The sequence below is a fragment of the Clytia hemisphaerica genome, unplaced genomic scaffold, assembly GCF_902728285.1.
Source record: "Clytia hemisphaerica strain Z4C2 unplaced genomic scaffold, Clytia hemisphaerica genome assembly, whole genome shotgun sequence".
Classification (NCBI taxonomy): domain Eukaryota; kingdom Metazoa; phylum Cnidaria; class Hydrozoa; order Leptothecata; family Clytiidae; genus Clytia; species Clytia hemisphaerica.
In genome coordinates, this window is record NW_027104448.1 from 586,046 (window position 1) to 599,986 (window position 13,941).

At 34.5% G+C, this 13,941-nt stretch overlaps 1 protein-coding gene across 1 annotated transcript; it reads left to right on the top strand.

Annotated features, from left to right (window-relative positions):
- The first annotated feature begins 911 nt into the window (after positions 1-911).
- Positions 912-10,579, top strand: LOC136821014 (leucine-rich repeat-containing protein 61-like). Its single transcript, XM_067077248.1, has 11 exons — positions 912-1,079; positions 2,690-2,778; positions 3,153-3,242; positions 4,801-4,857; positions 5,182-5,242; positions 5,871-5,956; positions 6,527-6,604; positions 7,247-7,318; positions 7,622-7,672; positions 8,306-8,362; positions 9,247-10,579. The coding sequence occupies exons 2-11, from the start codon at positions 2,691-2,693 to the stop codon at positions 9,324-9,326; spliced, it is 720 nt and encodes a 239-aa protein (XP_066933349.1). The 5' UTR covers positions 912-1,079; position 2,690; the 3' UTR covers positions 9,327-10,579.
- The last annotated feature ends 3,362 nt before the right edge of the window (positions 10,580-13,941 follow it).

A 13,941-nucleotide genomic window follows, 5' to 3' on the forward strand; every position in this document is an offset into this window, starting at 1 on the left:
CTTTTAACGAAAAAATAAAGTTCCCAGTTTTCTTACTTTTTTCCCTTTTTCAGTTCGAAGTTCATGTTTATTCATTTTCACGCTTTTAGCCTGAGACGTCCTATCTCATTTACACTGGGTGACGAATACCCCATGTAAATGCTCACCCTGTTCATTTGCCAGGATGGATGTGCCTGACTGACGACCCTGCCTATGCCCTGGACAGTCCGGGTTTTTTTTTATGCGTGCCCGGGGTCCGTATTATTTGTTTTTGAGAGACTACCCTGGACGCCCCAGACAGCCCGCGCGGTCGCTTTTTATAGAATCGCTGACCGCGCGGGCTTTTTTCTAATTCATACGGGGTAAATTTATGGCGCAAAAATTGGAGCCCCGGACATAGGTCCGGGGAAAAAGTTATTTTTTTCAGACCCCAGACATTTGCCCCGGACTGTCCGGGGCACAGGCAGGGTCGTCCTGACTGGAGGAAGAGAAAATGGGTTATAGAGCTGGATGTAAAGCTATCTGCTTCTCATACTGTTATGAGTGATATAAAAAATCCCATCTTATTTTCCTAAAAACTTATGTGTAAGCTTAAGTTTGCTACAATAAATACTTACAAAAATACCAAAGAGAAAGCATAAAGATTTCACAAAAAATTCTTGGCGATTGAAAAAATGTTGTACTGTAAACACGGCCTGGAGAATTTCCCGCCACCACGACTTCGGGAAAACCATGTAAAATAAAACCTAACTGATTGAGGTACATGCTACTGATTATTTCTCAATATATCGAAAAGGGTAGGGTGAGAGTTCTCCAATAATAAGTATCTACAAAGTCACAAAGAGCGCAAGAAATCCTAGAACAAACATGACACATATTTGATCGCTTGACCTGTATAAAAAGAATTGAATGGTATTAGGAAAGGAGTAAATAAATGGCCGTCGCGAAGCAAAAAGGTATACCAAAGCAAAGGAATCCTACCACCAAGCCAAGCAAAAAAACGATAAGACAGTAAGAACAGAACTGCTGTCAAAACTGGTCAAAATCGCGAGATCGTCGTCAAGAAAGAGGATAGAATTGGATAAAATTTTGATCATCAGGTATCTAACCCAGTCGCTCTTACTTGATCTCTTTGTGGGACGGTACAAGTCAAGGTCCGCGATTATTTTTTATCATGCCAGCCAGTACAGTGCAGTGTTGCAGTTGTTTTCTCACTTACGTTTGACTTTTTGAAAAATCCTTTTCAGCCAACATTTAGACGAGTTTGGATATGCTCTCCAGCTCTCTATCTTTTACTTTTGATTTTTTTTGAGGCAATCTTCTTAGAGAGAAAAACAAAGCATTTTTATTTTTTTCCAAAAAAAAAAAAGTTTTATTGGGTGCTTTTTTGCGCAAACTGGAATCTTTCGCCCGGATTTTCTAGAATTTTTTTTACACACTACGGCAAAAAGGTAGGTCGAGGAAGATAACTACTAAAAGAAATTATCCAGAGGTTTGTTTTTACGTATGACTTTTTTGGGTTGAAAAACATTCGGTTGCAAACAACTCTAGACTGGTCACCAAATGGGGAGGGGACTCTAATACCGCCTTGAAACTTTTTCGTAAATTTTTGAGCTTGAAAAATTATCAACATAAATAGAAATGGCCTTCATGTGACTTAGGGCATGTCCAAAAAAGACAATTATTGATGACCATTCATTACCATTAGCATGGTCATTTATACATCACGTCATCAGAAGAAGCATATTATCAGGCACCATAGATCAGTTCCTAACAATCCTTGATATTCAAAAAGCTTAACATCAAACATCCTTAAAAAGTTTGTTTTTTTATTTCCCAAGCGTTTGTTTTATTCATTTCCACGATAAATTATGTAATTTCAATTTCTGTCAGTTGGGCTCATCAGATGGGTGAATTGCAGAAAAATAGTCCCGTCCGCATCAGGCACTTTTTGAGGACCCATAACTCAACTTTGGCAAATGCAATTTCTAAGAACTTCACATTTTTGTGAACTCTACTAAATAGCCTTCCTTGAATTGTTATAGAATTTTTTTGTTACAGCCCCCCAATCTTGAGAAAAATGCTGCGGACGGGAAACTTTGTTGCGGACAGGACAAAAAGTTTTTCACTCATAGCTAGTACATGTAAAGTCAAGAAAAATGATACTGCTGCCAAAAGCATGTGGTTCCCTATAGTTCATTGGCTTGATACAGTTAGAACATTAAAGTTGTCTCAAAAAAAGAGAAATTAAGACTTTTGTGCCGTTGCGGACGGAACAAATTTTTGGACCGTATTAGTTTTTACCAGTTAAAAAATTCAAAATAGATTATTTAAAGGCAATAAATGTCTTTAACGCAAGAAACCATTTAATATGTCACAACAAAACAAAAATGGGGGTCATCTAGTTCCCAGATCTTGACTTGTTAGCATAAATGGAGCTTTTGTTGCGGATGGGACATTGTACTATTTTTCTGCAATACTAATCGAAGGTTCAATTGTGATCGAAGTAATCAATAATGATCGATGATAATCGAATTGAAATTATGTTCGATTACTGTGATCATTATCGATTACTTTGATAACCAAATTTATTGATTAGTACTGTCTGGAATAGGTTGTGAAGTATAATATCATACTACCTAATGATTTGTCATTAAACTATTTACTGTACCAGTAATTAATTTGTTTGTTCATTTGATTATGTCCTTAGAATGAACAGGATAACAGAGGAATCTCTCAAAAAGAAGAAGAATGAGTTTGACGTGGAAACAATTTACGTAATGGATTTGTCAAATCAAGGTGAAAAAATTTGTTTGAGAAAACCTGTCTGAAAACGCCAATCTATACATATATGAAGTTGTTTGCTGATCTTGAAAAAGCAATGGAGAATATTTACTTGATCCATTAAAGATTTTATGGTTCTATATTGATCTGCATTATATATATTTAGAAAGGAGACATCTATTGTCTCATTCAATCAACTGCTATTTTGTTTTAATAAGTTATATTTAACGCTGCGATTTTTTAGCAAGCTCAGCATTCATTTTATAGAAATTTAGACCTCAATTCAAATATGGTTAACCTGGCTTTAAAGCACTTGATCAAACTTGAATTTTACTTTCTATAGCTCCTGCTATATTTTATTTAGATTTTTAATAAATCTTTATTTCCAGGCATATTTGACATTAGTGCATTAGGGAGATGTTTGAATTTGATGATTTTGGATTTGTCTGGAAACAATATTCCAAGTGTTATGGCTTTAAGTATGTTCATTCACAAATTTTTGATCATGAAGGTTTTATCGTTTTTATTGTCTTTTCTTTTCTTTTTTCTATTTCTATCCAAATCCCAATTGGGGTAGCAATTCCATTTTTTTCCCAGCTCAAAAATTCAGTGGGGATGGTATTGTAATGCATTTTTTTTTTTTAATAGGGATGCAATCAATGTTTTAATTTATCTAAAATGATTTTAGTGTATTTTTCCCATCGGGAAATGCAAGTCTATGACACAGGGATGTATTGTACCTTCATGATCTAGGGGTACATTGACGGTTGATTTGAATTTGAAAATTAACTAATCTAAATCAGTTTAAATAAGAAATGATAGTCAGCACAAAACAAGAAATGGTGTCACTTAATGACGAAGGAAAATAAAATCAGGCATCTAATATTATAATAAATCTTCTTTTTGGACCTACCTGGAGGTCCTATAAATTAACCTTTGTCCGTTCGTCCGTCCGTCTGTTACCAGCTTTTCTCGAGATTGGCTCATTAGTTCTTTCTGATTTTTGGCACAAAGATGCAAAATGGCATTGCCCAAAATGTGACGGAGCCCAATTTTCGAAAAAAAATTTCCGGGCGAAAATGCCGGAAATATGCCGGAAATACTGTTTTTTTGGCATTTTCTCAAGATTTTATCATTAGTCTTTTCTGATTTTTTGCTGAAAGATGTGTATTAACAATGCCAAAACATGACCGAGTCTGATTTTTGAGAAACATTTTTTTCCGGTCGAAAATGCCGGAAATCACCGTTTTTCTGGATTTTCATTGGACTTTTTCCATATAATTGGTTGTTTTTTCATTCAAAAACATTATTAATAGCAATGCCCACCATCAAGCATGTTTAAATTTTCAATAAAATTGATTTTTGTAGCCGGAACTATTTAAAAATTGCCGGAACAACCTTTTTTCGCCGGAAGGACAGTATTTCTTTAATTTCTCAAGCTGTAATTTATATTTTTTTATGAAATTTTGCACACTGATGCAAAATGACAATACCTAAAATGTGATGGAGCTCGATTTTCGAAAAACATTTTTTTCCGGCGGAAAATGCCGAAAATGCCGAAAATATGCCGGAAAAACCGGCTTTTTGACATTTTCTCGAATTTTCATCATTGTCTTAGTTTTTTTCTGATTTTTTGCAGAAAGATGTGTATTCGCTATGCTCAAAACATGACCGAGTTCGATTTTTTGAGAACAATTTTTTTCCGGCCGGAAATCGCCGTTTTTGCAGATTTTCATTGAACTTTTTCCTAACATTTCTTTGTTTTTTCTCAACAAAAAAAAAACATCATTGATAGCAATTCCCACCATCAAGTATGATTCGATTTTCAATAAAACTGATTTCTGCAACCTTTCTATATCTTTTTCCCTTCTCCCCTTCCCTAGCTCCCCATCAACAATCAATGATGAAATTTAACGCGTTATGCCTTTTCGCTAAACATTATATTTTCTAACGGATTGTTTCCGTTTTTCTCCTTATTGCTATCTAGCTTTCTTCATCAGGTAGGTCCATTCAGCATCTAGCTTGTTCTTTCCATAGGGTTGTTGACACAATTGAGGATACTTGATTTGGCCCGTAATCGCTTGTCTGCCCTCTGTAAGTTCATGTAAAACATAAAAAATATCGCATAAATACCAAATTGATATAAAGATGAGGTTTGGAACAGAGCTGACTAGGAACAAGCGTTAAAATCCTGTGGTAATATCGAACTAGGAGCATTGCCATTCATTAAAATAGATCACTATGCAATATGATATACGTTATTTGTAATAAAAAGTTCCAATACCTAGTATAGGCTTCACTGACCGATTTTTCTGTCAACCTTTTTTTGGGGGATAATAAATTGATTGACATTATTCATAAAAACATCGAATTCGTTTATAAATCGATATATCAAACACTGATTTTTATCATTTTTAGCTGGCATTGAAAGTTTGGAATCTTTAGAAATGTTAGATGTTTCGGGGAATTTTCTTACAAGGTAATATTTATCTTTGACAAATTTGAAGTAAACACCCCAAAAGCAGAGTCTACTGTCTCAATATAATCTACAGTTGAAACAATAGAGGTTGCAACTTTTGATAGAATTCGAATTAGAAAGTGGTTCTGTGCTCGTTAAAAAGGTATTCCAGAGTAGAATATTATCATCAAAGGAAAACATTCAAAAAATGGAAAAATGAAGATGGAAAATGAAGAAGAAGAAATCAACTTCTTGTAGGATCATGCTATAATTTTATAATTTTATATCAACGTAGTCACGCTAGATAAAAGTCCCTATCACGCCATCACAAAAACTGGTTGGGGTCCTCCTTTAGTACTAAATACTAGCTTTTTTTGAGATTCAAAATTAGACACCAATAACTACAGGCTATGGGTCAACACCCTGCAGTAATATCCACCTGTACTGCTTGGGATCAGTAGCATGGTAGCATAACCGACACAGGAAATCGGTAACATCGAGATTGGTAAATAATCGTAGAATATCAATGTGGGGCCCCCTAATATACAATTATCATTTATATTTATATTTATAACGGAAATATTCTCAAATGCCTCTTTGAGAAATATTTAAATGGATATCGCTTCTACCTATCTTTCTTATAAAACAGTTTGGATAGCATGCTTTCTTTGACAAAATTGGAGAAGTTGAATACGTTGGTCATCGAAGATAAACTCAAAAATGCTTCCAATCCAGGTAAAGACAATGAAGTTATAGATAGTCAATAAAACATGTCGGATTATAATTCAGCAGATTTACCTACACCTTAGTGTTAAGGACTACTTAGACTACACAATATATTGGTGAGCAATATTCGGCAATAAAGTTTACGGACCGTAATGTACGGAGTAAACAACAGGTGCTCTATTATAAAAAGGAATTTTCTTACTGTAAATAATCCCCCTATATTGTTGGAATATTGCAAATCGAGCTTACAATACATTGCCGGAATTCAGCCATACATCATCAATATTGTCTGACAATATATTGTGTAGTGTATGTAACTCTTTTAAAGGTTCTCTTGCGTCTCAGACGGATTTCTGTCTCAACGAAGTATATAAAGAGGCTTTTCTGTCTCAAAATTTTGCATAGTTTTCCAAAATATTATCATCAATATGTACTAATTTGGTGTGTAAAATACATTTTCCGTCTCAGATTTTTTCTTTCACGTTTTACTTTTAGTTTCATTAAAGATTTATTTGGTCGGCAGCCACTTTTTAAGTTGTTTTCTATAGCAGAGTAATATTTTCTTCTTTAAAATTTCAGTTGTTGATACATTCAGCAATAAATTTGAAATGGTGGACCAATTAAAAGAAATGGTACCTTCTTTACTAGCTGTTGATGGTATGCTGTATTTTTTATAATCCTTATTTGGTACCAAACATGCCTTCCCTGCTGACTGATTTTTTGAGAATTTTTCATACGACAGCTTCAGCAAAAAAAAGATAAAACTTAATATTGTTATACTATCTCCCCGCTCGGATCTGACCCATTAAATTAACTTTCTTCTTTGCATGGGCCCCAGCAACAGGGGGGGGGGGCTCACCTTGCAGTCAATATTCTGTTTTTTTATAACTTTTTGCTCACCTCACTTCAAACGGCTCACCAGGAGCCCATGCTTTGTCTTCATTTAGATCTTTAAAAGGTTTGAGGATATCGCCAAAATCCGTCAAATCAAGTTCCTGCTAAATTTGATTTTTCCCGCCATCCGACAAATTCAAATTTTGTATTCATTCCCCAAATTATATCAGGCCTTAAAACAGGTTTTTCACATTTCATAGCGTTTTTAACCCAAGCTGTTTTAACTTAACTAACTGTTTTATTTTCCAAGCCTCGCCAAGTAAATTTCCTATGAAAAAACTTTTTCGGCCATCTGCCAAATTAATTTCCCCTATAAATTTCTTGCCTTAATATATACATAAAACATTTTCTATCTTCGATCGTGAGAAAGTTTTTCGGTCATCTCTGTTTTTATTCTTGTTAAAGGGTTAGTTGCAACGGACGATGCAACAATTTTCAACGACACGTGTAAAAACGCATCTAAAGATTTCAACAAAGGTACGCATTAGTGTTTTTTAAGACCATGTTCAAACGTGACAGCCCTGATATGATGATTGTTACCGATATGAAGTGTTTGTACTAATTTCGGAAATGTTTTGGAGCAGTTCTATCCCGATGACAATAGTATCGAGAACTTCATCAGGTCACTGAGACAGGGGTGTCAGTGAAAAAGCAGAAAATCGTTGGAAAATTTGAATAGAAAATTCACCGAATTCAACATATCTTCGAAAATAAGGGATGGTGAAGGAGGAGGTGGACGATCCAAACTAGATTAAAAATAACATATTTTCATCGTTTCAGAGATTTCAAAGTATTTGGAAAACTTGAAGATGCCTCGGTGCCATTTACAAGGTAACTATTCTAATTGGCAATTGTTTTTATTTTTTAACTCAACTTGGATTTCTCGTTTCGCAGATTTCGATTTAAGAGATGAATGAAAAAATCGACCTTTTCATCAATAAACTTTTTGGGATCTAATTGATAAAGTTATTTATCAGATTGCCTCGGGAAGTGGGTTTGCTTTTAAAATGAACAAAAGCTATCACTTTTGTATGAACTTCAGTCCTAATAAAAGTAAAAACGTTCGTTTTTTTCTGGACACACTGTATTCCATCTTATTCAGATGTATTCAGAAGTAAGATTCCCAACCCCTGTTTATTAAAAGATTTCCAGCTGCCCGAACCCCCCCCACATATGTTTATTACGCACCGGGGAGTATACACTTTTTTATAAGAACGAGTAAATTTTGGCTCAGATTGGTCTGTTCTTAAAAATTATTTCAAATTTTCAAGCTTAAATGCTATTACAATGTTTTTAATACGTTTAGTTTCTTTCCTTGAAAACTTACAATAGGTTTAAAATCAGTACTTTCAAAGTAATCTCTGAAATCTGGAGCTTAGAATTGTTTTTATAAAAGAGCATGTACTTTAAAAACCTTTCTCATTTGAAAGCTTGCAAAAATTGAAATGTAGAATTATTCTTTAGACCAAACATTCGTGAGGATAGGATTTGAAGAAAATGCTATTTACAACACAGCTAAAGGTATATTTCCTAATTCTTGTAGAAACTCTGTAACTCGAACCTCTACAACTCAAATGTCTCCTTAACTCGAACAAATTTTCTAGCAAACAATGCCTTATGAACAAACCATAACTCGAGATTTCCGTAACTCGAACAAATTTGTATTCCCCGTGCGTGTTCGAGTTATGGAAACTCCACTGTAGTTGAAAACTCTAAAAATTAGTTTAGGTACTAAATGATCAGACTTCTAAAGATGGGTAGCTTATTACTTAGAGTCCCATAAAGAGCTTCTCTCGTGGTTGATACCCGGGGGCATTGGTTTTACCAACAGACGGTTTGCTGTGCGGCGAGAAAATTGACTTTTAGAAACACCCTTATTGATGCCTCAAAAAACGATGAAATTCATTCCCTTACAGTGCGTTATTATCAAATTTTCAACTCTGGATTTGCTGAAATTTCCACCCATACAGTGCATGCATTTCTGCTATTTTGAAAAACAAAATCGTAACCGCCGCACATACCCGCCGGTCAATCTGCCTGACAGGTGCCCGACGGTTTATAAGCTATTTCTATTTTTATTTTTTTGGGAGGGGAAGGGGTTTCCATAGACAGAATTCTCCTAAAAGCTCAAAATTATTCACGGTTGTTCATTCTCGCAATATTTTTTTTATAATGTTATATATATACTCAAACCAGTCAGCCTGTCCCAAGCCAGGATAAAGACAGAGGGACCCAGAGAGGACTAATTACCCTTTCATTGTAACATCGTCTCTCTAAGAGGAAAAAGAATTCGGCCACTCTTTGTTGTTTGTAGTTCTGACAGGAGAAAACATTATATTTTTTCATACTATATATATATATGTCAAAAAAAAATAAAACACTGATTTATTCCCTTTCAAATTTAGACCTGTCCAGCGATTGTCAAGAGCTTAACAAGCAAGCTCAAAAAATACTGAATCAAATGACCCGTAACCATTGTTCTTGAATGGTATATGGTATCTTTAGAACGATGATGTTAGTAATCGGATGAGTTTGATCAACTGCAGTTAACAAGCATTGAAACCCATGAACTGAAATGACAAGTAGATGAGTTCCCTCAATCAGGTATTGCTCGATTGCAATGGGGTACGAAAAGGCGTCGTATGTCGTTAACAAACGCATTTCATTTCCGACGGATCGTTCAGACTATATAATATCCTCAAAACACATGATCGATCTCCTGCTATCTGAATGGTCAAATTGTCCTCCAAGATCTTTTTCCAAAGAACGTCAGCAATATCAGAATATGAATTATTGAAGGAAATTACAAGCAATATTTTGGATACATGATGCACTTTTTTTCTGTTCTCCTGTATCCACGGTTTTCTTGGTTAAATCAACATATCATTCATTAGGCTGTCCCAAGTCAATAATTTGGTTGTGTTTGTCATTACAACACTGCAACACCCCCTTCTCACAGACCCACTGGAAAAACTGGCCAAAATATCATCCCCGGTGGAAAATTTTCCTCAAAGTTTTGTCCCCACTAAAATAAATGATCGAATAGATCTTCACTTCAAAATAATTTAATGTTTTTCCAATTCCCACTGAATTTTCTGCGAAATGAAATTCCAAACCATAAAAAACATGGAAATATCAGACCCCATCGAACTTCAGTCCGTTATCTTTATCCCCACTGGCTGAAAAATCCTACCGGGTCTGAGTAGGGGGTGTATTACAGAATCAGCAGAATATAGTATTGACATTCATTTAACGTTTGGTGGATGATTTGGACGTTCGATGGATCATGTTTGAACGTTTAGTGCCAGCTGATTTATATCTCGTTTGATCATTTTCAGGACCATGCAGATCGTTTAAATTTGTCATTAAATGTTTCTCCAAAAGTTCCATAAAAAGAAAACTGATAAGATAACCGGAACTATTAAAACAAAACACGATGGATAAACCATGCAACCGGAACTCCCATCATAAACATCAAGAAATGTTGCATCCAATTCCGTTTCGGGATTTGTGTAACCCGGAAAGACTTTCGGGGTTATCTCGTTAATGAGATCGGTAAAATTCTCCTGCGCTGACGAGCATTGGACCAATAATTGAACTATTAATATAAAGTTTGTTTTAAAGTTCAGCATGATTTTTTTTCGATCAAATTGTAGAAAAATATTTAGAATATTGTTCAATGAGTGTGTTAGATTATACAAAGAATGCAGAGAAATATATAGTGTCTATTTCCACATATATACATGAATTACCCCGTGCTTCTCAAATTTCCCATGTTGTTGTTTCTTTCATAATTGTATAAATATTTGCCAAGACCCAAAGCAATACTAATGTTAAAACAACAAATCTTTTTTCATCTTTTTTTTTTGTAAACAATTTATTTTTCTGTTTGGAATGTTCCTTTTGTTTGCATTGTTTTTGATTGTTTTTTTTGCACTAAAACATTTTGAGCATGATTAGAACTGCGGTTTAATCAAAATTGCGATAATGTCCAAAAAGCTATAAATTTCATAAAAAAGCCTATACACGCTTCTTTTTTATATAACAATAACTTCTATAAGAATATCAGGGTGAGATTTCAGAGTTAGAACAATAGGCCTATTGTTTAGAATAATAGAAAAATAAGAATAATACTCACCCTCAGTCAAAGTACACTATTCTAATAAAAAAAGCGTGTGCTTTAATGGGATAAGTTTTCGTAGAGATTAAATTTCGCGAATTTCGTGGATTTGCATGTCATCCGTGAAATTAAGTTCGAATTAAAATCGAAAATTTTGCGGATGAGATCAACCGTGAAATTGAATCCCCGCGAAAATTTATCCAATTAGACTTAGCGTAAGACCAGAGGGGAAGCTAAAACGTAATAAATCTTAATTTCCAGTTGAATGGAGTCTTAGCAAATCCCAGAATGGCGAATTTTTTCGGTTGTTGAAAGTTTCCTTTGAAGAAATCGTATTTGGGGCTACCTTAAAGGGAAGAAATCTTGGCGGGAATTTTATTAGTTAGAGTTTGTGGGATGACCGAATAATTTCTGTTTCTGGTAATTTGATATAGCCATTTACTGAAAAGATTTAATTTGCCGAGAATTCTATTTGACAGGTGCATATTTCAGGCAAATAATCTTTTTTTAGGTCCAAAATAGCTCAAATCTACTCTTAAAGAAATGAATAATAAACTTCTTGAGACCCATTAGTCTAGCAAGCAGAACGACTAATTCAGAAGTATTTATTTTACATATTTTGAGTATTGTTTAGAAATATTTCGCGGATGAGGCTCTTCCAAATTTACAATGGGACTTAATTTCGCGGATGACACCCAGATCCGCGAAACCCGCGAAATTTAATCCCCGCGAAAGTTTATCCCATTAAAGTAGATCTGTTCTATTTTGCCTTATTTGAAGCTTTTCTTGTGAACTCATAAGAAGTTAAATTATTAAAAAATTAGTTCCCGCTAAAATAAGTCCCCTTAAGGTACTCTATTTGCTAGTCTAGATGAATGGTAGATTCGATTCAAATTAAAAAATTTAATTAGAAATTTACAAATAAATAACCAACATCCGTTTCTTTTAGTCTTTTTTTTTTTTTTTTTTTTTTTTTTTTTCATCATTAATTTCTTGATCTCCAAAAGCAGTCAGGAGTAATACCTTAAACAAGGCGTATACCTTGTTTAGGATGTATCTTAAACAAGGTACATGTATATACCTTGTTTAAGGTAGGGGTACCTTGTTCAAGGTATTTTTTAAGATTTCCTCAAAAAACATCGATTTTAAATGTGTTAAGGAAAAAGGGCATGTTGAATTTTAGCACAAAGGAAAGAGGAGTCCTTGATTGACCAACTAGTGAAAAAATTATCAAAATCTACAGACGGAATCTTTTTTCATCTTTGTTTTATCTTTGGAACTAGGTTTGGAGCCATAAATTCAGGGGAAGAAGACAGGAAGCAAAGAAGAATAGTTAATAATAACTTAAACAAGGTGTATACCTTGTTTAGGATGTACCTTAAACAAGGTACATGCATATACCTTGTTTAAGGTAGGGATACCTTGTTCAAGGTATTTTTAAAGATTTCTTGAAAAAACGTTGGGTACCATTTTAAATTGTTTTGTATTTTTTGTGTAAAGCTCTTTCTACACCCTTTAAAAAAGCCGATTTCGTTTCATGTAGACTAGACTTTAAGGTTGTTTTAAAATTGAAGATTGTGCTCAATTCCGGCTGTGGAATTTTCTAAAAATCACCATGGGAATTCAGTTTCTCGTGCTCTTTCCAATGGTATAGACGAGAGAGTGCCCTTTTTCCTAGTTTGGAAAATATTCCCACTACTTCCTAAATAGGAAGTATCAAACAATGGAAATTTGGAATTCTTACTTGAACAAGGTATACGCCTTATTTAAGGTATTACTCCTGACTGAAAAGTATATTGGTTCTTCTTACAAGAAGTTGAAATATTTTATGTATATGTTATGTATATAAATGTATATAAAATTCTACGATTCAAACTGATACGAAGTGGACAGCTAAATCATAAATGGAAGCTTAGTGGGCTGGTCGGCTACATAGTATAGAAATAGTAAAAGTCTTGAAGTCGTCGCCCTAAATTCGCCGAATTCTTCCAAATAAGTTTCCTTAAGGTACTCTATTTATTTGCTTTAGTCTAGAAGAATGGTAGAATCGATTCAAATTAAAAATTTAATTAGAAATTTACAAATAAATAACCAACATCCGGTTCTTATAGTCTTGAAGCTGTCGCCCTAAATTCGCCGAATTCACGCCAAAAATAAGTTCCCTTAAGGTACTCTATTTCTTTGCTTTAGTCTAGAAGAATGGTAGAATCGATTCAAATTATAAATTTAATTATGAATTTACAAATAAATAACCAACATTCAGTTCTTATAGTCTTGAAGTTGTTGCCCAAAAGGATTTAGATCTTGCTCAAAGAAGTCTCCACACCCATATGGTAAAGGAGACGTGCTCAAGGCTCAAGGTGGCCAGGCTTTTTATTTGTTCATCATATAAATTTTGATGTTAAGACTTTTCAAATTAGTGAGGCTACTTTAAGTACAGTCGAAGAGATAAATGTTGGCCAGGAATGCTTTTCAAGATGTATTTGCCCTCCTCTCCTGGCCTCAAAAATCAATGTTGAGGGTCAAAATATACAATAGAAATTCTGAATCAAAGATAGTACACTACTACCAGAATACCAGTTGTGTGAAATACACTCATTTTGTTTTATAGGCATACGGGGAATTTTGAGGCGAGGCTCAATATTCTTAGCAAAGTCTCTTTTTCAGCCTTAATTTGCCTTAAGTGGATAAATTTTGGCGTGGATTCAATTTGGCGATTGGCCAAAATACGATTTTTGGCGGGGATTTAATTTAGCGATAGATCAATTTCGTAAAATTTGGCGAGGATTTAATTTGGCCGATTGCCGAATTTGGAAATTTTGGCGAGGATTTAATTTGGCGAACTTTGGCCAAATTCGCCAAATTCACCAAATTTAATCCCCGCCAAAATTTAGCCACTTAAGGTATGCTTATTGCCCGCAGGGGCTTTTGTTGCTTCACGTAGTGGACTTGTTCGCCTAAAAGATATTCATTATGTAGT